Below are 25,199 nucleotides of genomic sequence, written 5' to 3' on the forward strand. Positions count from 1 at the left end.
GAGCCCGTGGCCTCCTGTAAAGGGGAGAGCGATTCACCGGACGACAGCCCTAGCATGGACACAGCTACGCTTCCTCACCGCTTCCACGCCGGGAAGCGTCGTACTCATCTAGCTGTGTCCCAGTAGAGTTAATGCCAGTGCAACTTGTATGTGCAGGCAAGTGTAAATCCAGAGCAGACAAAGGCATCTCCTCCTTCCACGGGCTGAGGTTAGCAAGGAGTACAGCTGCTGCCTGCCTTCTCCTAGCACCCATGAGGGAAGGGGGGGAAGAAAACCCTAAAATGGAGACCAAGATTCATCACTATCTCTAGCAAAAGCAAACCAGCCATTTCAGAAACACCCAGTCCCCAGAAGGCTTAGCCAGGATAAAACCAGAGCACCAAGAGGAGCCTGGAGCAAGCAGGTTGCAGCAGCCCAGGGCAGGGGAGCTGGAAGGCAGCTCACCCCCATCGACGGGGCTCAAGCACCTCTTCAGCCTCCACGCTCCTCTTCCTCCCACCCCCAAACCCCCGCAGCCAGCGGAGCAGCTCCCTCTCCCCCTGCCCGTCCCGACGGCGCCCGGCAGAAGGGCTCGTCGGGTCGGCGGAGGAGGGAAAGCCCCGCACGGGCTTCCCTTGGGACCTGGAGGACCTCGCTCAGCTGCCCACACCACCTCCGCCTGGGTCACCTCCAGCCATCGAGAGGCCAGCAGCAAGACAGCGACGCCTGCGAGCCGGAAAAGCGGACAGAGAAAGAGAGGGGTGAAAAAAAAAAAAAAAAAAGACAAAAAAAATAATAATAATAAAACTTGCACCCTCGGGCCTGTCCCTCTAATAACTACAGCAAAACCTCACCAAGGCTTTACTCTCCTGGAGGGTGAGAAAGCGACACAGCGCTGCCCAGCACCCGAAGTCCTAGAGGTGGGAGATCCTCACACCCTCTCCTCCATGGCCTACGGGCTTCGTCCCCGGCGTGGGGCCTTTTTTTTCTGCTCTGTCATTAAGAGTGGAGCCTGGTCTTTTCCTTCAATCCCAAGAATTGCACTGAATTAGATCATCTTTCTCGGCTCACCTCCCCCTACAGGCTGCTCCCGAGCATGCTCAGCTCGGCCTGGCGCTGCCATTTCATAACTGCATTGTTTACAGACACACGCTGACCTGCCATTTTTTGACAGGAGGAGAGGAGCGGGCGCTCGCCTCCCGACCGCTCGCGGCCCCCCAGCCCCTCGCAATAAAAATCCGCTTTGGAGAAGGGAAATTGTAAAAGCGTGGAAAGTAGCAGGCTGTGGGTTTGTGGCGGTGGTTTTGTTGTTTTTTTTCCTTTTCCCTCCTTGATTTAGGTCAAAATCCACCTGTTTTGGAGGGAGAAGTTAACCCCTTTGGGGGTTGGGGGGCGTGGGGAGGAGAGGTCTCGCAGAGCTCGATGCAAAATGCCAGCCATGATTTTTAGCTTCTTCGAATCACAACCGTGCTTCGATGTCACCTAAAAATATAATACCCAGCCCAGTCTGCCATCCTCCGTCAAGCCTTCCTCTGTGAGAGAAAGGGTTGGAAATATGGTATTTCCCTTGAATAAACAAGTTGGCGCAGTCCCAGCACATACAGTTTTCTCCTTTAAATGCAAACCAGAGTATTTTTGCAGGCACACAGGAAAATGAGGAGAGGAGGAGGGGAAAAGTTCCTCATTTAACACCAGGAGCTCCATGAAAAGCCTTGCAAGGTTGCTCCGAGCCCCTCTCTGTTCCAGCCCTCTCCCTGTCCGTGCTGATCATACTTTGCAGGTGAAAGCAGCTCTGACTTATGACAGAGAGAAAATGCCAGAAGAGCTGGAGGTTTCCTCATCCTTGGAACAAGGACAAGTTGTGAAAAGCTTCCTTTGCAAGAGGCACTGTGCTGCTCCGACACAGTATGGCAGCGTTGCAGGGAAGATGCTTGCACGTCAGATCTTCTTAACCCCCACCGCCTCGCCCCTTCTCCACCACGTCCACCAGCTTTCCCCCTCCTGATGGGGACTGAAGGAAAAAGATAAATACATTACCTGGTTTAGGGGAAGCAAGCTGTTATGTTGGATCCCAGAATATTTTTTTCAAAAAGCCTGCTCTACATTTTTTCCCCTCTAATTTTTTTTCTTTTTTAAGGATACTTTCCAGTTAGCTCGTACAGTGTGTGAGCTTTGCTCCTGCTGCTTTCCTGACTACTGTAAATCCTGGCAGGCAGTGCTGCCCGCTGCCCATCCTCCTCCTCTGCCCCCCTCCAGGACCAACGCCACCGTGCAGCAACGCCAGACATTTCCTCCTCCACCCAAGAGACCAAGGAGCTCGCACAGGCACGGGGAGGGACGGATCCCACGGGACCAAGGGAAACACGAGGGGACACGAGGGTCTTCTCTGCAAAGAGGGGTTGGTGTCAAAACTCTTTAAATTTACAGGAGTCAAAAAGAACCGACTGAAAATGGTAGTTAAGGGTTATAAATTCAAGATTCGCTTCCAAATTACTGACATTATATGTCACTGCAGGAACATATGGTCCTCCGAGCCTCGCAAACGGGGAGCATGCGCTGCCAGAGCCCCGAGCCTTTCAGCTGAACCAAAATCAAGGTAGCTCTCCCACTGCGGCGATTCCTCGACTGCTCTCAGCTCCAGGAGCAGGAAAGGGAGAAGGAAAAACTTCAGGGAAAAGCAGCAAAAGGACAACAAAGAGGAGCAGCAGGAATCAAGCTAGCCCTCCCCCAAACCAGCTGGTCAGGAGGGTGAAGCTCCTTAAAACTCCTTGTTTGCCTGAATAAAATAGCTCCCTGCCATTGCACGAGATGCACGCGATCCTCTTTCATAAGGAGATGGCACCACATGGGAGAGGTCAGGGGAGCCGGGCTCCAGCACTGGCAGAAGGAGCCCCAGGACGACCGCCGCAACCCCAGCCTGAGCCCCCAGGTCCTGGGCCTGATCCTGCCCACCCGCACCTCTGCTGCCAGGCCCAGGGTTTGTCTAAGAGGGGCGGATAAGCGGAGAATATGCCCTGTGTGTGCTGCAGAGCCCAGTTCTGTCCAAACATATTCTCGGGAAGAGGGGAAGAGCTTGTGCTGGCACTTCAAAGTCAGTTAAGTACGTGAAGGGGAAAAAAAACAAGACCCCAAGGCCCCTGTTTGGAGCTCCTAACCCTTGCTGAAAGCAGCGCAAAGTCCAGACCTCGGGTTTCTCTCTTCCCTCCAAAGTAGGTCAGGCTTTTCAGCATCTCTCTGCAGACGCTTTCAAAGGGCATCAGCTGGCAGGGACGGAGCATTAGGTGTTTTCAGCCGGCTGCCCCACCGGTGTCATCGTGGTCACCACCACCCCAGAGCACACGTTGCACACTTCAGCAGTTTTTTGGTTGCTTGTTTTCTCGGCCTTCATCCAACCCAAAGCACATTTTTTCCCCTGGATGGGAGCTGATCAGGCAGCACATCAAGGCCTCTGCTCTTCACTGTTAAAAAGAAATCTCATTTCTCTCCTTGTGACTTCTGATGCCTTTTCCTGAAGCACAGATCTTCTAGATGACAAATAATGAGCGTATGTATAGTCCAGTGGAGACAGGATAGATATTTAGATTAGGTATCACAGACCGTCCTGTAAGCTCCCTAATCTTTTAAATGCCATCGTCACATCTCACTCCTCGATTGAAAATTCAATATCGTGTCTGCATGGCAGCTTCAGGGGTCTCCCTCGAGCCCAGCAAGCTCAGGCCGGTGTTCTGCCCGCTGCTGGGGGTGCCCAGACCCCCCACGGCTCTGGAACCTTTGGTGTCCACCCCAAGTCCCGCTGAGGTCTGTGGCAGCCAACAGAGCTGTCTGCATGTAACACAAGCGACAGCAAGAAAAAAAAAAAAAAAACCAGCAGTATGGCAGGGCCAGGGGTCTGAATTGCAGGCAACTTTTAAAATAAGCTGCAGACATGGGCCTCCTGCCATGAAATCAACCACGGATGTTTCATTTTCATCAGCTGTTCCCTTGGATTGCAAGCTACTACTACTAAAAAAAAAAAAAAAAAAAAAAAAAGAAGAGAGAAGGGAGGAAGCCACCTCAAAATAAAAAGGATTGTTTCTTCCTGGTAAAATAATGTTCCCTCTTGCCTCCAGCCGAAGAAGTGAGCTGTAGGCTTGCTTGATGCAAGCAGAGGCTGTCAAAGGAGACCTAGCGAGGAGGTGCCACGTGGCCACAGGCCCTTTCCTCCCCTTTGGAAGTTCCGTCTTCAAGCAGCAAAGCCACCCCAGGGTTTGCTCTTCTTGCTTACAAGAGCTGCAAGCAGGGAGGGCTCCTGGGAGAACCAAATTTTCCAGAAACTTCACACTTTACAAAATAAAAAAAAAAGCACCAAAAAAAAAAAAACCACCACCCAACCCCAAACAAGCCTCCCCACCCCAGAAGACAAATAAAAGGCCACCCAGCCACGAGGAAACAAAGCCCGAGCTTTCCCGGAGCCAGGCGACGTCGGATGCAGAAGTGCCTGCAAGCCCATGGCACAGCACAAGGCAAGGATCCCCACGGCACGGAGGGAGCCTGGCCTGCCTCCTCCCGCCGGCTCCCCAGCGCGCCCCGCCGGCCCTCCCGCGCACGGGGCAGGAAGATAAACGCATATAGACAGAAATAAAGAAATAACCCCCAGCCATGATTCCCCGAACTGTCTTCCTCCTCTCCGAGGCTGCTCCTTCCCCAGCGGGAGACAGCCTGCCTGCGGCCAGGGCCGGCGGAGAGCCGCTCTTTGCGAGGCATGGGAGGTGGACCCTGCTGTACCTGCGGACATCTGTTGTCTTCTTCTGGTGAAGACTCAAAGAGTTGCATATTCCAGATCCTCATGAGCAGTGATTCAGTTTCTGCTCATGTGATAAAAGCTCCCTCTACAGAGTGAGCATGCCCAGAGGAGACCATTTCACTGCTCCCTCCAAGCTGCAGCCATTTCACAGAGAACCTGCCGGCTCCAGGGCGTCCATTGGAGCGCGAATATCCCGGGCATCCCGGGGACGCACCGGTAATGCAGATCATCTGTCAACTTTCTGACAGGGTGCCAGGCCTCAAAACTGATCGCTTGCCTGAAAAAAAAAAAAGCCTTTTAAACCATAGAGTGAGGTGTTCTGTCTCAGTGGCCTTCAAGAGTAGCCCTTGCCCGCAGGAAAAGGAGAGGCAGGAGGGACAGGGAGGGATGCTGCGCGGCTTGGGGACGCTCCCGTGCCGATATTGTTCTGCTTAATGAAGCGCCCGACCGCTGAGCACTGGGATGAAGGCACACGGGTTAAACTGGTTCAGTGTGCAGTGTCCAACTGCAAGTGCATTCGAGATCCGATCTGCTGAGCTGAAGGGAAGCTATTTTTCACTTTGGGGATTAATAAGACAACCTGACCTGGTACAACCAACCTTAAAAGGGTATCACAAACACAGCCATTAAAAAGAGGGGGGGTATGGAATGAGGGGGGAAAACCCTAATGAAGTGATAGTGCACTACTAGGTGCAGGAGCTCTGAGCTCAGCCTATGTCAAACCATATGATACAGCTGGCCCAGCCAGCAAGATAAAAGGAGAAATTTTAGCTTCAAAATAAAAGTAGTTTGTCTCTGTTCCACTTAACAATTAAGCATAAACTCTTGGCAACCTTCATATCTGCTCAAGCTCCCAGTAAAACTGCCGGAGCAACTCGCAGGAACATCTGTAAGCAGAGATCGGCTGGAAGGGATTCAAGCACAAGAGTGGCATTTATCAGAGGCAGGAGCAGGAGGCGGCTGGAGCTGGGTGTCGCGCCGGAGAACCTCCCACCCGAGCAGGGGGAGGGCGGCCGGCAACCCTGGAGAAGAGGCCAGAAGGAAGAGGAAACTCAGAAATGGACTGTGGCACCACCCGCTTGTTCTTGGCCAAAGAAAAAACAGTTTTCAAAAAAATGAGAGCAGAGAAGGTAGTTCTCTTTAAGAGTAGAAACGACAGTGAAGACGAGCTGAGTGTAACATGGCACGGTGGGCTGGGGGGGGCAGGGAGCAGCCTGCACGGTAGGGAGAAAAAAAGCCATCGAAATCCGTAGTGAGGTTTTCAGGAGCCCAGGGATTTTGTTTGCCTTCCACCTTGCACCAAAAGCAGGCATGCAAATTCAGGCCTTCAGCACGAGCACGAAGCCATCGCCTGCTCTGCTCTAGCCATCCCCTCCTCTCCTCTGCCGAGCGTCGCAGGAGCGCGTCCTGCCACTGCGTGATCGCAGGCTGGAGACGCCAACGAGCCACGTCTTCTCTACTTCACCGCCGTGCCCAGGCACATTTGCAAAGTGGCAATAGTTAAAGCAGCAAAGAGCCTGCCACGGATCTGCCTCCGCTACGAGGACGTTAGTTCTCTCTCCACAGCCTGGAGAAGTTTCACTACTAAACAGTCAAAACACACAAGGCTAAATCAAGATGACTGAAATTGATAAAGAAGGAATATTTGAGGTGACAGTATAAAGCAAGGATCTCTCTTTCACCCACTGGCTTTTTCTTTGATGGAAATTTTAAGTTTTAATATACATAAAATGAGATTTTCCTGGCCTTTCTATCGGTCGCTGAGAGGTGTAGAGGCAACTCATTTAAGACAAACTCGAAAATCCCCAAACAAAAGCAACAAAAACTGACTACACAGACAGAAGTTGTATTATCCACCGCATCAAAAGATTACTGTAGTTCAAACCAAAGATGGCTTTAGAACAGTTGACGCGCTGCCCTTCCTTGCAGCATGAAATTACCAAGCTTTCATTAAAAACACAGAAATAGAAACAAAGATATTAAGAAACGCAGCGTCAATGAACTACCACAGTCAACATCCCCTTTCAGAGATAAAATAACGACGGAGAACCGCGCCGCAGCCTCAGCCTTCCCGCGCACGCAGAAGGGCAGCACTCCCCACTGCAGCTCAACGCTAGAAATGTTTTTACTCCTGAGGTTAAACATACACCGAGAGAAGCTACCAGAGGCGCTTTTCACATCTCACAGTCATCCTTGAAAGCACTAAATGCTGTTTAAGAAGAAAAGCAAAGCTGATCAGGGTATTGCAGATGCTTCCACAACCAACTCGAGCGAAGTGATCGATCGGCATCGGACCAGCATCTCCGCGCAGCGCCGCGTTCGCAGGGGATGCTTGTGTGTTGATTAAGACGACCTCGAATTTATGCCATCCGAAAGGAGAAAGAAGCTTCCAGACCACCGCAGCATTGCTCAGCCTGGCACTGCCACCCCCGTGCCCAGGCAGGGTCCGTCGGCTGTCGGAGCGGTGCCTTCTGCCCTGGGACACCCAGGACCCCCATCTCCCCGATTTCGCAGACGTCGGGTGCTGTACAGGCACAGGCTCTTTTCTAACCAGCTGGTTAGAGACCCATCTCCAGGCTGGCCGAGGAATTAGTTTTTCTAACCAGGTAGCATAAGAACAAGCCCGTGCCCCATGAAGCTTTCCTCCTTTGTTTAACCCACGTACTCTCCAGCAATTTCCCCACCAAGCCGGTACGAGACAGCATAGCACTCCCCTTTCAAAACATCTTCTACCAGCTATAAAACCACAAGGTATTTTTATACCAAGGCTCTCTGGCCTCCGTTCCCCGATTCAGGGCCCAAACATCCCTTTCAGAAATGTCACATTTTCAGGAGGAAGGCGGCAGCACAACAACCTCCTTTCACAAAGGACACCGGGTTCCTCAGGGCTTTTGCTTAATTACACCATTACGTACGGCATTTTCACAGCTCCCTTGCAGAGGAAGCACAAGTGGGAGGCAAGGGGAGATTTTTCTATAGGAAGAACAATATTTAGCTCTGCAAAATACAGGGGCTTTTCCTTATTTCCATCAGGCTCCTCTCCTTCCAGACCCTCCAGTCGCTCATATCTGAAGCTCCCTTTCAGCCTCCTCGGAAGCGATCCCAAAAGCCCGATGAGCTGAAGGGACTTTCGATATGAGTATTTCTGCTGGAATCCTGATTTGCTTCTGCACTGCTACGAACCGCTCCCCAGCTCCGCCGCAAGCTGTTAAAATGCCTCCTTCCCTCCTCAGCCGTTATGTACGGCATTCCCTAACCAGAATGCCCATTCCCAGGCCACGCTGAGCATCCTCAGCGTCCTCCGAGGGAGCCCAAACGTCCACCTCCAGGCTCAGGTCACAGCCTTGAAGGAGCAGGCAATCATTAATGCACACTTCTGGAATCACAGCTTTCTCCACCTTTCAAAACCTGTTTTTTTTCCCCAAAGTTTCCAAGCCGTTTCCCTTCCTCCCCCTCTTTCCCCAGCAAAGTTGAAAACTGCTTTACTTAATAGGAAACATGAAATGTTCCCTGGGACGCTGCATTGAGTACATCGCACACACACAGAAGAAGAAAAGAAAATTTAAAAAAAAAGAAAATAAAGAAGAAGAAAAAAGGAGATGCTGTTGCGACAGATGTTGAGATGTAAGCTCTCTGGGAGATGTTGCTATGTTTTGATAAGAATATGCGTTGAGTATTTCATTTACAGGGCAATCCTAGAACTTTATTTAGAAGCATATTGGCCAGACAGCTGTAATTTAGAACATACTGTATTCCTAACAGTTCCCAATTATAAACTCCTTCAGCTTTAACTTATAGTAACCACGGCTCCTTCTATTTTGGAAATCTAAAAACACCATTTCTCCCCTTCATTCAGCTATCGCATATCAAGAGCTTCTACCGTACAAACACAGCCTTGCTCGAGAAGGGTCCTAAATACAGCAGCCCTTGCACATCCCGTCTCAGTAACAGCGAGCAAGCTCATTGCTGTAACCACACTTACCGTTCGCTCCACAGACAACTGTTTTATTGTTTTATTTGGGGGACAGTAGATGGGGTGGGAATCAGACCCATGTCAGTGCAAAGCCATCCTGCTTATTAGTAGTCTTCTGCCAGCAAAGCCGGCTGTAAAAATGGCTGCTCACATTCAAGCTCGCTTCTGCTGCAACACTTTGCTGTAACGCTGGAGCTCGGGTGTAGATCCTGCCGATGAGCCTCACGTGTTCAACGTGTCCCTGTTCTTTGACCTCACACCTATTTTTTTTAAGGATTAGGGCATTCACGTGAAAATAAGCAAGTTCTTCGCTGGAGGAGAATCAGTGCTTCATGATGCTTTTATCTCTCTCTCCAAATCATGAACTCACCTATGAAATATCGCAGTTGATGGCTCTACAAGCAATTCCGCTGACATTATAAATTTCTGCAAGGAACAGAAGGAGCAGACGAACTCTTTAAAAACAAAGCTCCTGCCTTCATGCAAATATCACTAGTTAAGAGCGAAGAAATAAAGCAAGCATGATGTGTATACAGAATTGGCTCTAAAGAGGCTGCTTTTCAGCAACTGCCATAAGGTGGCAGTGGGTCTTTAAGGCTACCTTCCACCTTTCACACAAGCACAATAGGAAATTATCACACCAGTGGTTTTCCAGCATCTGAAACTGTTTAAGTCGAATTTCCTCATCAAGGGAGCCAGACCAGACATGAAAACTTGGGGCTGAGATAACCTCAACGCCAGAGTCGCACAAGGAGAAAAAGCCACCAGGATCAATTCTGAAAAGCCATAAACGCAGCCCCCATCTGAGCCAAAGAAAATCAACCCCTTTTCCTTTCAGTGTACAATTGCAATGCCCTTTATTTTACATAAACGCTTTTCTTTGTGCATTCATCCAACCATAAACAAGCCAGCGTCCATGAAAGAGTAAGAGAAGTTCTGCGTGGCCAGCAAGCTGGGGCTCCAGCAGACTTTTATGCAGAGACGGTAAAAGCCACACCAGTAAGCAAGCTGGTCACCAACTTAGTGCAGGGCTGACATATCAAACAGGCTCAGAAAAGACTGGGGAAGCGTTGGGTACGCAAGAAATAACAGACCCGGGCAATACACAGGCGAGTTACTTTAGGTCATAAAGTGACTCATGGTGCAGATTGACCCAACTGTGTGCGACCATCGCCCGGGAATCAGCAATAAAATAAAAATCTTTGTTTTGCTCTTCACCAATCGCCCCCTGAACTGCGCTAGGAAAAGCAGCCAGAGTTGCCCTGAAGAAAGAGCAGGTCTATCTTACTGCATGCAGGCTAAAGATAAGACAGCGATCGCAGAGGTTGCTGTTAATAAACACAATAACTTTGTAATACCAACGTATTCACAGTGCCCTAAGTAGAGCAAACCTCTGCCTTACCTCTGCTTAAAGCCAGGCTGAAACAAGTGTGGACACCCAGTAACACACCTCCCATGGGAGACGGGGTCTGCGAGGGCCGAGGCTCGCGGCCGACGTCTCCCCCCCCGCTCCACACCAAGTCAGATCTTCCCTACACCTCGCTAATACAAACATCGAGAGCCGACGAAAATGTTTTATTGGCACTTTACCACGCAGCTTTGCTTGTTCAACAACTGGAGTCAATCGGCTCATGCAGCACATACCTGCTGGTGCTTACACATTCCTTGTAAAACGCTGGCAACCACCGACAAAATCCAAAAGCCCAACCTAGCACAACTCACAGAATCCCCTTCCTTCCCCCAAACCCGCTCGCCAAGATGTTAAACCCCTGCAAGAAGCACAAAAAATCTCTCAGCCAAAGGAATAAACATATCTATATTCCCTCCTCTCCTTGCCAGTTTGGAGGACCTGATGTAGCAAGGTTTGTTTGCAATCCTTGGAATGCAAAATAAGCCCGAAAAAGGGAGTTTGAGTTTTACATTCTTTCACCCTCCCACAATCACAGACGGATCTAGATTCAAACCGCGGAGCAGGTCTGCGCCCTGCAAGGCTTCCCATTAATAATAATTAGCGACCGAGACGCGTAGCCCACGACTGAGACGCGATCACATGCCTTCCAATATGAAGGCACAACCCAGCAAGTCCCCGCAGCCCTCGCTGCCAGCCCCTGCCTGCTGTCACTTCATGTCACCACCCTAACATTAGACAGGTCCGTTCTTTATATAGGTTCGCCAGTCAGTAAAGGTCAGTATTTTAAAACCCCTCCCCGCTGATCCGCAGGAAGCGGTTTGAAGCCATCTCGTGTCAGTGGTTAACTATGCTGCTTTTGAATCAATTCCAACAGTTTTTACTTCATCCGGTCTCCTCGCTCCCCCGGCCCGGGGGCACGGGAAGGAATCGGCCAGATTTGCCCTACCTCTGTCCCGTCTGCGGGGAGCTGCTGGGTCCTTCCAGATCCTGACTCCAGGCCTATCACTCCTCCAGCCACAAATCCATCTCACTCTATGGGTGCAGCCTCCACCCCGGAGCATGCTCAGTACCGGCTGATCTTCAGCCATTTCAGAGCTTTAATGAAATGTAAGCATAAGGAAGTGTCATTAGCAAAAAAAAAAAAAAAAAAAAAAAAAAGAAAAAAAAAAGGTGCAGGATTCATCCCGATCCGGCCAACCTTCCTGTTTCCATCCTCTGTCAAGGAGGTGAAGCTCTCGCTGCGGGGATCGCAGGCGTTTTTAGGCAGCAAGCATCTCGTTTTAGAACAAAAGCAAGGAAAATCCTGTCTCAGGCAAGCCTTGTACAAAAAGGAGCATTTCCTAGTGGCACTCAAACCAGCAGATTTTTCACTCTGGGCCTTCCACAAATTACAATATTTTAATGAAATGCCATTAATATTATTTTTTCCCCCCAATGGGCTTCAACTGAGGCTTTTAGCTCGCAATGCAAATAGTGCTTCCCATCCATCTTAAAGCTAAACCTACCCCAGTCTACCCTCTATCAGCTTGAAGATTATTTTAACTCCATTTGCAAGAAAGTTAAAAAGCAGGATGAGAGAGAGGGGAAAAGAGACTCCAGTACCACACACCTCATGCTGTCTTTTCCTAAGGACCTGAATTTTAAGAGAGGTTTGTTTTTCACTAGTCAGCCCTGAAATTACTCCATCGTCACCTTGCCTTCTCAATGCAGTAAGACCGTTTCAAAGAAGAATTAATAGAGGATTTTTTTTTTTTATCCTTTCCAGTTTTCCAAACAACAAAACATGCAAAGACACACAACGCTGAAGGCCAGCAGGCATTTTCACAGCCCTGCACGCTGCGAGCGATCTGCGCGTGGAATTTGGCTGTTCCTTAAAAACTTGTATTTCCCTATATATCCTTTGCATATCCCCTACAGACCCCTACCAGCTCACAGAACCACTCCAGAAAGCAAAAAGATAGCTGTTGCAGAAGTAAAGCTTTGCAGGGCAGGGCAAAAATTGGCTATTTAATCCCAACAAAGTTTTAATGTATACCCTATTCCTTGTGTTGGGCCCAAGCCAAAAAAAACGCTGGATGTCCAAATCCGTTAATTGTGTGTGCACTCTGCCGAGCGATGCGCGTTTCCCGTCCATGCACGGCTAATATTTCTGCCATGTATGTACAGGATCTGCTTCAATGCTGAGGTTTTGATTCCTCAAAGGAAGATTAAAAAACAAAAATTAAGTTATTTTATCAACACGGCATTTCAGAAAAAAATCAGGGTGACAGATGAATGCCAAACCCCAGCTTTTTTCCTGAATCAAACTTCCAAGGTAATCACAAAAATACTAAGAGACTTTCTGCGCAATGCAATAAGCCAAGTTAAAGGCAAGACTTTCACCAGTCCACATTCATGTCCGATCCACTACGCAAACAACTCGTAACGCTGTTCTCTCATCTCTTCCCTGATAAATTCAGCCCAGTCCTCAACATCAAGCTACAGCTTTTTAGCAAATTATTTGGGATAGTATTCACATTTGACTGCTGAACGCCAGGCCGCCTTTCACGCCAAGCGCTGGCGAGTTGCATTTTACTACAATATTTTTAGAGCACAAAATATGTGGTAAAGTGACCCAGGATAAACCATAATAATTTGGCACAGGGAGCGCGTGCTTAGCTCCCCTCAGACCTCTATTTCTGCTGAAGGATTTCACCGAAGCCCGGGGACGGCGCCCTGCGGCCGCCGTTTGGCCCCAGGCTGGCCCTTCTCCGGGGACGCTCATCGGGGACCTCCATTTTCAGCGCAGGATGCAATTCTCCCTACACCACATTAGGCAACTCCAAGATACCGCACAGCGCTTTCATTAAGCACAGATTGGTAAACCCTGCCGACAAATTCTATTCTCGTCCTCTCCCTTGCCTTTAAATTAGAGGTAGTTTAAAAATAATATTCAGACCATATAATCCCGAGGCATGTCTGCTGAATCTAGCAGTGTTTGCATCTAGCACAGCTCAAGCATGTCAAGTTTGTTTCCTTGGAAACAAAGACCAATTTGCAAGCATTGCTTTCTTCCTTTTTTTTAGTGTAACGAAGACATACATACCTGTAGCTCTTGTTGGTACAAAGGAATTAAAGCAGATTCACTTACCAACAAGGTTTGTAAGAGAATTATTACTATATTTCACTAATGAACAATTGGCTTGCTGCACTAAGGGAAAACCACAGTTCATCACTATTTAAAAATCCCTTTTTCCCTGAATAGATACACACTCGAGGCATGGCATTTATATTGTTTCCTTGGGGACAGGTAGGGGGAAAAAAAAGCAAAGCCAGAGTCATTTGCTTACCCTAGGCTAGGTACGCTGCTTCCAGGGGAGGAACAATCTAAGAGGGAAATCCTGTATTGCTCCTACCACATGGCTCCAAAAGATACACTAATACTGCTCAAAATACACCTGCTTTCAACACAGACTGAAGAGTCAACACAAGCTTAATAAAAAAGAAAGCGATAACATCTTCTAGATATGTTTTGCCAGTTTTAAGCCCAACTTTTTCCCATCGAGGGCATGCATCAGGGATTAAGTGGGAAGCCAGCCTTTCTGTGCAGCCGTAACTCTTCCAGAGCCTGCTCACATCAAAGGTCCTCACGCTGAAGGCAGTAAATCCTACGGCGATGACACACAACCTCTCTGTGCGGCAAGAAAGAGGAGGGAGGGCAAAAAGTGTCAGAGCCGAGTCATCCATAGCCTCATCTGCAAAGGCAGTCAGTACCTCCACCCTCCAGAGCCTTCGTCAGGAATTATAAGAGCTCAGCGCCTTTCAAAAACCTGTCAGATATGGCGTAAAAAGGACACACATGAGAACAGCAAATAAAATTATGGCTCCTTAAACATGCCCTACCAGAGGCTGACTCAGCACAGAGTTCATTTCCCAACATGCTCGGGCTGAGGCCGAGTTGCAATCTCTACTTGAGAAGATAACCTTCATATCCAAGGGAGCAGAGCCCGAAACTTCTCTTGGTCCTGTTAGCATCACCACGTTAGAAAAAGCCAAGGGAGCTGCACCAACAGAAGCTGACAGGAGCACGAAAAGCCTCCGTCCTCCACATAAAGGACAAAGCCTCACGATTCCCTGCCCCCGGAGAATGCCAGAGTCATCGCTAGAGCCATCAGTGTCCAGCACTAAGGCTGACCTGAACCCTGGATGCTCCACACTTGCAAAAGTCAGGCCTTGGGCTGCAACGCACCCGATGCTCCAGAGAGGCTCAGAAGCTTGCAAATGCCGCTCTCCTGACAGAGCCGCCTCGCTGTCCTCGTGAACGTGCTGACCGCAGGACCAGCAGTCACCTGGGGGGTAAACTGCAAACAAAAAGCACCACAAAATCCCCAGACCCTGCCAATGTCCGGCAGAACTGCCAGAGGCTCTCACCCTAGAGCTTGAAAAATTCATCTCTTTTCAGTACACTGACTTTTCAAATGCGGCTGAAGAGCATTCAACAGGACTAATGCAGCTTTCCATTCCTGCTGCAATCAAGTAATCCTGGAAGCAAATGCCCCAGCCTACACTCTGCAGCCGTGTGCAGCCTTTACCAAGCATTGTAATGACTTAGTTTTATTCCAACCAATGCCACGGTCCTCACGACTTCTGGAGGCTGTTCTAGCCACCACGAATTCTGGGGGAAGAGCAGGGGAAGCAAGCTAGTTCTTCCTGATCAAAAGCAGAGCATATACTGAAAAAAAGCATCTAAACGCCACCATGTAAAAAAGAACCAGATGGATACATTGTGATTTGCTTAAATGTATTGCAACAATAAAAATACTTGGGACTTTTTATAAAGCAATTTATAATAAGAGATGGGAATAGTAGGCAATATTAATGTCTGCATTTTACAGATAGGAAAAAAATCGAGGCTTGAGAATTAAGTGCCAAAAATTTCTGGTGTGGTCCTCCACAAATCTATGGAGCAGAGGAACATGATACGGGAGACCTGGATGCGAAGTCGTGCTCACCGCTGACTTACTGAGTCACCTCGGGTGGCCAAGTCGGGGCAGCAAAGCAAGCGTCGGGGCAGCAAAGCAAGCGTCGGGGCAGCAAAGCAAGCGTCGGGGCAGCAAAGCAAGCGTCGGGGCAGCAAAGCAAGCGTCGGGGCAGCAAAGCAAGCGTCGGGGCAGCCCATTTGGGATGACTCCGCTTCGAATCTCAGTGCAGTTTGAGCACTTTAAGCTCCCTTGAAAAAAATCTCATCCTCTGTTATTTAAAAACAACAACAACAAAAAAACCCCAAACACATAAAGGTAAATAACAAACATACCAGTATTTTGTCTCCCTGTAATATTCCCTGTGACTGACATGTTTGGGGAGGGGAGGGGAAATATTTATCCAAAACAGCAAACTTGCAATCGCTAAGGAGCTTTTTATGCCCATTGCCAAGTCTGAACGCAGGCGGATGCCATGTGGGGGAATCTGTGACACCAGGCCACAGTCCAGACTCATACGCGAACTCAGTCACATTTGAACTGAACAGGAGCAATAAATTCAGAGAAGTCAGAAATATTTTGCTGGGTAACTGGGCTGCAAGTCAAAGCCCCTGGGGCAAGGGCAATGAGCTCCGTTACGGTTTTTTAATGCAGATGCATTAAACACCTGGCAAACGCTTAGGTGAAAATATCGTATCGAAACAAGAGCAAATGTGGAAATAGAGGGAGATTACACCACTTACTAACAAATTTAATTATTGCTTCCCTTCCCTTTCTCTTCGCCCTCCAGCCCGGCAGCCACCGCAGCGCGCTGCTCGCAGCTATCAGAGGAACAAAGAGCCGAGGGATGCCGCGAGCCCCACGTACTTCTGGAAATTTCTGAGCACAGATTTAAATTTGGGATGATAGTCAGGGATTTTATTTTAATGCCCGAATCATTAAACCATCTTATTTGCTTGGGTTCCCAGAGCTACAGTGCTAAAGACTTGCTGCATTACGGAGGACAAATGCCAGGATGATACTTAGAGCTCGAGCCTAAGACTGACGAGCTCATTCTGATGCTTTGCCACATGAAAGCTCTGTAGAAAAAAACCAACCAACCAACCAAACAAACAAAACAAATTTCAAACCAAGAGTCATGCACCGATTTTGGGTGGCCAGCTCAGGCAGTTTTTCAAACCTGCTAAGAGCCTGCCGTCGCCTAGAGATGTAAAGACACTACAGCAAGATGCAAATGCTCAGGACTTGGAAATTAAGCACTGGTTTCACATCAAAAATTAAACCACTATTTCAAAAAATGACTTCCCTCAAATTCTCCCACCTTTCCTCCCGCCTGTGTGCAATACCCACTTATTTGTCTCACAAGGAGGCATAGAGCTTGATTTTGGTAACAATTAATTAATTAATTTTTGGGGTTTTTTTTTTAACTGAAGAACTCAAATACAGCAAAACACTAGGAAAAAAACCCACAAAATGCTGCAATAATGTACCCAGCTCTCCGAGACATGGCCCAGAGAATGGGAGAAAGACGAAGGTTGCAGAACGTCTGCAGCTGAGCACCGCAGCCGCTCTCCTCGTTTGCCTGCTCTCAGCCACAGCAACCAAAATCTGTTCTGGAGGCAAAGCAAGGGAAGGCAGGAGTCTACTGGGGAGAAGTTTTGCACACTGAAAAAAGACCATTTGCACTATTTTTATTATACAAGTAACAGGAAAGGGCTTCACCCTTCCAGTGCTCTGTACGGAGCCCCAGACTCTCCCTCCCGGTACTGATCTCCTGAATTCAAATGTGCATCAAAGCATCATGGACCTTTGGAAGCTTCTCCTCTGCTCTCATGCAGCCTTACCCCAGAGAAAAGGCAAGGAGAAGTGGTTGGTTCTGGTTCAGTAATTCTACCAAAAATAAAACAAAATAAAAGTGCACAGGCAACAGGGAAAAAAAATAAAAATGCTGAGTATTTTTCTGCGACAGGAAGCCAAATGCCAGCCTTCAGCAGCCGCTTGATCACGCTTGGGCTTCAATTAAACCAGCTCAAGGGCTGCTGAAGTCAGCTTCCCTTCCTTGAGCAGTTTTGTAAGGCATTTGCTTGGTAGCTGAAAGCTCTGGAGTTTCACATGAAACTTATTAGCAGCTGGATCATCCCTGTCACTGACTTCAAAACCCAGAACCAAGACAGCTCGTTCCCGTGTGCCTTTGATTAATGACTCCTGCTGCACTTGGGGAACTGAATTTCGGCATTGTTTTCACACACAAGCCAAGAAAAAACAGCCAGCTGGGCAGAATATGGCCCTCCAAGAAAGATTTCCAGGATTCCCCGCTAGTCAGCAGCTGACAATATACAGCCAGACGCCCTCGGCAGAGGGAGGGTGCTGCAGAGCGTCACCATGGCACGGTCGTCCCGCCTCGCACCGTCTGCGGGATCATCCTTCCCCAGGCGGGTGAGAGTCAAGCGAAGCGCTGCTGCATCGCCTGGCAAACATCACTTAGCTTTTTTATTGCCTGCTCGGGGCGCTCAGCTGTCGCGACAGACCGACATCGACGGGGGAGCTGCGGTTCTGACTGGCAAAGCACCTGGGAGCTGCAGGTACGGGGCTTGCCCCCGACAACTGTCCTCCAGACCAGTCCCCGCTGAAACGCATGGGACTGCTTCAAAAGAAATACGGCCTCGTTTAGGCTTAGTGATATATTGCTTCAAAGCAAAAAACCCTGAGAGGAAGTAAAATCCTTTGCAGTCTTTTGCATGGATACGTACCCTGCACCGTTCCTCCGCAGTTACAGCCCAGACAGTACAGACCGCAAGCAAGGCCCCCAGCCTGCAAGAGAGGGAGCTCCCCGCGCCGGGAGCACCACCCCTGCTACCTGCCCCGGGGACAGCTGCCCTGTCTTCTCCGTGCCAGATCAGGCGTAAGGTATCAGCAGACACCTGCTACAAACACAAATGCTTCTAAGCCTTGACTGCGGGGAGACACTATTCTCATCCTAGCAGAATTGCTCAGTGGCTTTTTCCCCCTTTAAGAAAGGGGGAGGGAAGGGCCCACTCAGATCATGATAACAAGGACGTTAGCCCCGACGGTTATAATGGGAGCATCCCTTGGGTACCGCCAGCATCCCAGTCATATTTTTTTATATTCCCCTTTCCTGACATGCCTTAGAAGTTGGCATGAAAACCTGCAAGGGTGGATATTCACAGGTCAATATGCTGTGATGTGCCTGGAGCACCACTATTTTTTTTCTAAATCCTTCTTTAGAAGGAACAGAGTAAAGGGTCAGTTGTAAAGCAACCCAAGATGCCTATCAATGCAAACTGCATTTAACACTGTTCTTCCTCTCCATACTGAATAAAAAAGCACTGAAGAAGTTCCTATAAAGCCCTGCGTATCCCACTACTAATCTAAATATGCCCCATTCCCAAGCAGACTGAATGGATGTCATAAATCAAAGTTTTACTTTAAACTATAAAAACTCAAGAAGAGGCTGCATCCATTGCAACGCACAAGCAAACAAACAAAAAAAAAAGTGTAACGTGGTTCATAAGTAACACAAGTACATACAAATTTTCCTACAACAGCGCAGTTTATACGTACCAGTCTCTAAATAAATGCCCGTCTCACGTGTTTATAGAGCAAGACTAACTGCAGGGAGGGATGTTAGTAAATGGGACCTTCTGTTGAGATCTAAGTGACAGAGGAGGGACACCAAGGTGTATATAAAGTAACTGAGTCCAGTAATTTGAAGGGTTCTTACCCATTTATTTTTAGCAGGTTCTTATACTTCATTTCTAATCCCTGTAACGCTGCCTTGCACTCATCAGTTAACCTCACCTTCAGGAGTCTGTCAATCTGCTTGAGAAGAAGGAAGGTTGCTGCCATCATTTTGTTTTAAAGAGCTACATCCCAGTGGATCCAGCTGTGTTGATTTGCACAGCTGCATTACAACAAGCTCCTTACAGAATCAAGGTCAACTCAGCCTGCATCTCATCATAAAAATCCACCAAATATTTTGTCAGGTACATATAACATACTTCCAGAGGTGAAAGCCAAACTTCTCAGTAAGAAGCACACTCCACCAAGCTCACGCCTTTCAGACTTGCAATGTCTATCAGTGACACAATTCATTTCTTTCTCTCCGTGTCACTGATAACTAAACGGAGGATCTATCGTCACAGCGAAAGCCAATGCACATCTATGTTAAAAGGTCTACTTGAAGACAGGTTACATGAAGGTTAAAATTATATTACCTTCCCTCTGCTAGTAAGTATACATAGGACAAAATTGCAAATTAACTTAAAACTAGCTATACAGGTCAAAAAAAATCCTATGCTTTGTCTTCACTGGGCGCAGTGCTGAAACCATCTCGTGTCCTGATGCAAACACGGCGCTTTCGGCATTGCGGACAGTGCAAGGCCGTGACACAACTGTAAGACAGATGTGGGAAACGTGACTTACACGATTTCTTCATTCATTAGCCAGGTACAGTTGTGCTCCATTTCTTCTCCCTTCAACCATTCACAGGTTTGGTGGGAGATGTTCAAAATCAGGTTTCTCAGCCTGGTAGAGCACTGCCTTCTCCAGCCTCTCCTAAGCAATGGGAACTGGAGATGCTCCCCGTGGAGAAGGGAAGGGTCAGTCCTTCCCGTTCATCACTCCATCCATATTCAGGGCTCGGGGGACTTTTTCATATCACTTTTTAGTCACGGGCATAAAGGACAATTAAAGCAAATATTCTGCAGCCTGCTGCAGAGACAACGATCAGCACTTGCCTCCCAGTCCCTCGTGGTGTTTGCCATCTTCGCCTGTTGCCCATCTCCCTGCCTACGTATCCAGGTGCCTTTCCTTTAACCTTGCTTTGGGATCAGAGTTTTTTCTGGTTGCAGTTGTTCACAGGCACAGATGCCCAATCTCATGTTTCAAAGCTTCATCGTCCGTGCCATTTTTTTTCTCTTCTCTTTTGAACTCTCTTCCCTTATTTTTAATTCCTGTATTTTCTTTCTCCTCTGTTTCTAATTTATTCTCTCCATCTCGCTTCTGTCTTTCTAATCCTTTCTTACTATCCTCTTGGGTCAGGCTTTAAAACAAAGATCCTGCTGCTGCTGCAGCCCACCTCGAGGTGCAGGCGGTATCGAGGCTCAACTACTTCATTCCGCAGACTCTGACGGTGAGCAAACACATGGAAACAACCAAAACCCAAAAACCCCTGTCAAGATCCCTGCTCTAGTTTCAAAACCTCCCAAATTCACTCCAAAGATACATACGGACTCCACTGACCCAACAGATTGGAAGGTACTGCTGCCGCAGGAATAGTCTCTGGTATCCTCATATAACCTAAGGATAAATCTAAATACTCTTCCCCATTAACGCCTGACCAATGAGAAGTGATAATGTGTATAACTGAACACATATGTGCACACATCCACGTATGTGGAAATACAAGGTAAAGTTTTCTTGCTTCTCTGTCCTTTATTTAAGATTTTTCTACGAGCTTGGCCTACCTTGTCCTGCCCAGCTAACGATGCTGCTCTATGAAATGCAGATCAGATCCTGTCTGAAAATTCAGGTTTTAAACAGCTGCCCCTATCCCACCGGTAAGGTGAACTGTTGGGCAAGTCTTAGCGCAGCAAAAATATGAACCCAGTCCAACAACGAAGAGAAACGTCCCTTTGCAAATAAAACTGGTGGGTGAAACAAGGCATGGGACTGAAGCCTCCCCTGGCACGCCGCAGCCCGCTGGGAGCCCTGCCTGCCCATCCTGCCACAGTTTTTAGCCAAAGGCTCAGGCAGTATCAGATCCCCCCCTTCTCATACAACACTCCTAACTGCAGGTAACGCAGGCTTTACTGCTTAATCAAACCTCCCAAAGTTCACGCTTACCCTGGAAAAGCGAGGACCCCGTAGGTGAAGAAGGTCTGTGCGAGGCAGCTGGCACTGGCACCCTGGGGACGGGGGTCTCGACCAGGCCTGCACAGCTCACACGGGAATCGGGGGACGAGCGTGCCTCTGAGCCTCTCCTAGCCTTGATTCTGCAAGCTTCAAGGCACTTTGGTCCAAGTGAGCAGCACATTTTAAGCATAAAAAAACCTGCTTAAATAAAGCAAGCACCTGCTTGAAGTTAATTTGTGCTATGGGGTCCCTACAGCAAAGCTGACAAAGCCAAGGGAGGGACAACGGGATGAGCAAGCAATGATGGAGCCGTCAGACCTCCTCCCAGGGACCTTGTTGGGGCTCGGACCCTCCACATGATGCATTTCACAGCCACAAAAAGTAGCCAGAAGAAGGGCTGATGCTGATTTCTCTTCTGACTCTGGACCTCTGCCTCCCCTCCCCAGCATGCCCGTTTGCTTTTGCAGAGGACATTAGCAGTGGTGACCTCCATTCCATTATGCCTTATATTTTCACTCGCTTTCCTCCATCATGAATCATTTACAATCCCCATTTATCATCATATAATTATTCTTTAAATTAGAATAATAAAGGAAATTGCACTGAAGCTTCAGGGTTTGGATTTAAAAAAAAAAAAAAAACCAAACTATCCCACAGAAAAGTATGCACTTTATACTAAAGAGGAGAAGAAAAAAAGACAAAGTAAAGCATGGTTCAATTTTGAGCCTCCCAACCTTCTACACTGCCCTTTTTATGTCTGACAACAAAGAGGCGTGAATGCTATCAAGTCACACGCAGGTACTGGCAACACGATCCTACTTTGTACCACTTTCCACCTAGGTGCTCATTTTAATACAACACAACCTGCCACGCAATTAAAAAGGCCCCAAAACAAAAGGCTGTAGGAAAAAAATGCTAATATACCTGACTGCCCTCATTTTTAACCTTAAACAATGAACAAGGCACCAATACAGAACTACTTTTGCAATGTGTCAAATTTAAAAACAAACAGTCCCCCACACGCCATTAAAACCCCGCCCAGCAGTGATATTTTCTACATCCTATACATTATGAATGTGTCCCAAGGCGCTGTAGACTGCGAGCCGCGTTTCACGGCTCCCTTTGCCATCCGCTCCGACGTTCACAACAGCGAAGCCCTTCCTCGGCACAGCTTCATTTAAAGCAAAAAAAAAAACGGGGGGGGCCTGCCTTACCACGAGGCAATTAACAATTGGGGAATTAATAAAAAAATAAATAAATAAATACTTGGCAAGACGAAGCGCCTTTGCAATCCATGGCCGTACCTGCTGGGCAGGGAGGGGCGCAGAGGGAGCCCTCCCAGCAGCAGCACCCTTTGCAGAGCGCAGCTGGCGAGCGCAGAGGCTCCATGCTGCCGGAGCCTCCGGCGCCGGGGATAACCTAGCCCGGAGACAACCCGCTGCTACGTGCCGCCGGGCCGCTTAAAGTTTAGAGGCATTTTGTGCGAGGCAATCTTTAGGAAACCCCAACAGAGTGAAGATCCGGCAGTAAAAACCTCTTAAGGAAAGCCTGGCGTGATGCATACCTCTGTTTGGCCGTGCTGGCTTTTTAGATTCCCCGTCAAGGATTTCGGAGGCCTACACCGGCGCGTCCACGCGCTCCGCACCACGGGAGGTGGCGAGGAGCATGCTCAAAGGGAGCAGCATCCTCCCGGCAGCCACGGCAGCATCCTCCCGGCACGCCACCGCTCCATCCCGTCGTGGCCCCGCGCTGGAAGGGGAAGCGAGGAGCCGGGATGCTGCGCCGCTCCCGGAGCCTGGCGGGGGGAAGGAGGCGAATCGAGGAGAGCGGGGACAGTTTTTAAGCTCTCTCGATCATTCCTCGGAATAAAATAAAAAAAAATTACTCATGGAGCGATTAAAATGTGCAAACATTTTGCTTGGTGTTCCGACTGCCACATTTAATATTTCAAACAACATCTAGGCCAATATTGTTGCTTAATTTAACATAACTGGATCCTGAATGCATTTCTAACAGATTAAACCACAGAAATATCCACATGTTTTAATGAGGATTTGGCACCACTCGGAGCCAAACAGATTTCAGCAATATTTTTGGACTACGATTTCTTTCAGAAGAAAAGAAAGCCCACTGGTAATGGATCTGCATTCCCTACATTTCAAGCTTTTGTGGATCTAAGTGCAAATTAAAAAACCTAAATATTTAGTGCCATTATAATTTGAGCAACATCTGGACAATTTTCTTTGCCTCGCAGAAGATTTTAGCCAGCTTTGCAGAGGCTCGGTCCATGTTGCTCAGGCAGAATGGCTCCTTTTACATTTGCATGCTTCACTCAGATTCTGTAGTTTCTATGCCAACAAGCATTTGTAACTCTTTAAAAAGCACATTTGGAAGTGGGGGGAGAAGGAAGATTTGAAATGTGGTAAAAGATTTTTTTTTTTGTTTGGGGATTTTTGTTGTTGTGGTGGTTGTTCCCCCAAATCTAACTCATCCATTCCTCATTTTTTTCTCAGCCCTGGAAACCTCGAAAAGGCCCACTAAGCATCAGCTCAGCCATGGCAACTCTTCCACCTGCTTCAAAATGCAGCAGTGACTCAGAAAGAGGGAAGTTTGTTCAGTCAATCTGATGTATAAAAATATATATATACACACATACTCGCATAAATATATATATATATAACTCCAGTTCTGTCTCCAGACAAAGAATCGATAGCAAACGTCTATCAGTGTCTCTCCAGACAATAGCTCTGGGGGGAAAGCAACGACTCGGCAGGGCTGCGCAGGGAGCGCTGCAGACGGAGCCCAGCCCGGCCCCCGCAGGCTCAAACTCCGCGCAGATTCGCGTCCCTCTGCTCCTGCCGGCCCCGCGGCCTGTGCGAGTTTCCAAATCCCAAGGAAAAGTAAATAAGAGACGAGCAGCTACTACTGAACTGTCACTCCAAATCCAGCAGTTTGATTTTTAACCCGGTTTTTGGAAGCGACGCCTCCCCTTCCTCCCCACCCCCAGCCCCAGACCTCACAGATGGCTCTAATTTTATAATTAACACTTGTGCTCAGCGCTGTGACATTATAGGTGCACAGAGACAAAGAAAACCACAGCCAAGAAAAAGCAAAATAAAACATTCAAAGCAAACAATACTACCGATTCTACAAAAACGAGAGAAAAAGCTGTGGTTTTTTACACAGATGCAGCCTACGAGACACACGGTCATCGTGAATTCCTCTTCCACCTGGAGCTCACACACGGGACCTAGCGATGCCTTTGGAGCTGCCATCTCGGGAATGCCAGCTCATCACGAAGGTGCCCAACAGAAAACCAGTCAGCCCAGGCCGCTTTGCAGCCAGGACAGTCGAAACCAGTTGTTCCCACCGACAGGCAGGACTACAAGGGTGCTTCTTGGGGGAGCCGCTCAGCAGGAGGACAAGCAGGGTAGCACCCACCATTGCCTCCTTCTCATCATTTTCTTGCCCATGAGCTCCGGAGGATGAAAGACCAGGACATACAGTGATAGTGCCAGCACTAAACGTTCATCTACAGGCTCATCGCTAACGGCGGAGATCTATTAGCCCCTTCAATCCACCTCCTGTGCGCATGTAACGTATAACCTGATGTGCTGGGAGGGGAGAGGAAGGGAAGGCTGCTGATGCCGTGCAATAATCAATCCTAACCACAAGACCAAGAGAAAAATACTCGAGGACCCAAATATGATAAACTTCTCTTACTTAGCTAGACCAGGGATAGAGAGAAAGGAAGATTGGACGCCCTTAGCCAAAGCAAAACCTTTAATGTGCTGCTATTCTGGCAGGGCACCGGTTCCTTCCCTCCCTGCACAATCACAGATGATGCAGTGCATCAGACAACTGATTTCATCAGCAACCCGGGATTTATTTTCGCAAGCAGGGATCAGGATGAGATCCAGGAAGAGCGAAAACTCCCTCGGGGAACAGGAGACAAAAGGACAAATTTATCAGTATAGTGGTGGCGACTAAAAAAAAATTATTAATTTTCAAAAGCGGTATTGTCTCACGGGACTGGTAACAGCCCCCAGCTAACACACACAGTTACTCCTGCAAAGAGCCATCAAAAGATCAGGAGAAAAGGCTCTCCTGTCTATAAAACTCTTCTCATTTCGAAAAGGCCTGTAGGTCACTGCCTAGCACACGAAATGCCTGGAGCATGAGGAAGGTGCCTTGCAAAATATAGCCATTAACACCCACTTT

At 48.3% G+C, this 25,199-nt stretch overlaps 1 protein-coding gene across 7 annotated transcripts in view; it reads right to left on the reverse strand.

Moving 5' to 3' along the window:
- EHMT1 (euchromatic histone lysine methyltransferase 1) overlaps window positions 1-25,199 on the reverse strand; it is a 122,618-nt gene that overhangs the window by 68,362 nt on the left and 29,057 nt on the right. For 4 of the 7 annotated variants that reach the window (XM_082327844.1, XM_082327839.1, XM_082327843.1 and 1 more), the window contains exon 1: window positions 4,744-4,826. The exons of 2 other annotated variants lie outside the window; for them this stretch is intronic. In XM_082327844.1, the coding sequence (XP_082183970.1) occupies window positions 4,744-4,806 (63 nt within the window). In that variant the 5' untranslated portion in view covers window positions 4,807-4,826. Of the gene's footprint in view, window positions 1-833; window positions 974-4,743; window positions 4,827-25,199 lie in introns of those variants that run through there. One more of the 7 variants, XM_082327841.1, reaches the window with a different exon arrangement.

The sequence above is a fragment of the Platalea leucorodia genome (genome assembly GCF_965183815.1).
Source record: "Platalea leucorodia genome assembly, chromosome: 15".
NCBI classification, from domain to species: Eukaryota; Metazoa; Chordata; class Aves; order Pelecaniformes; family Threskiornithidae; genus Platalea; species Platalea leucorodia.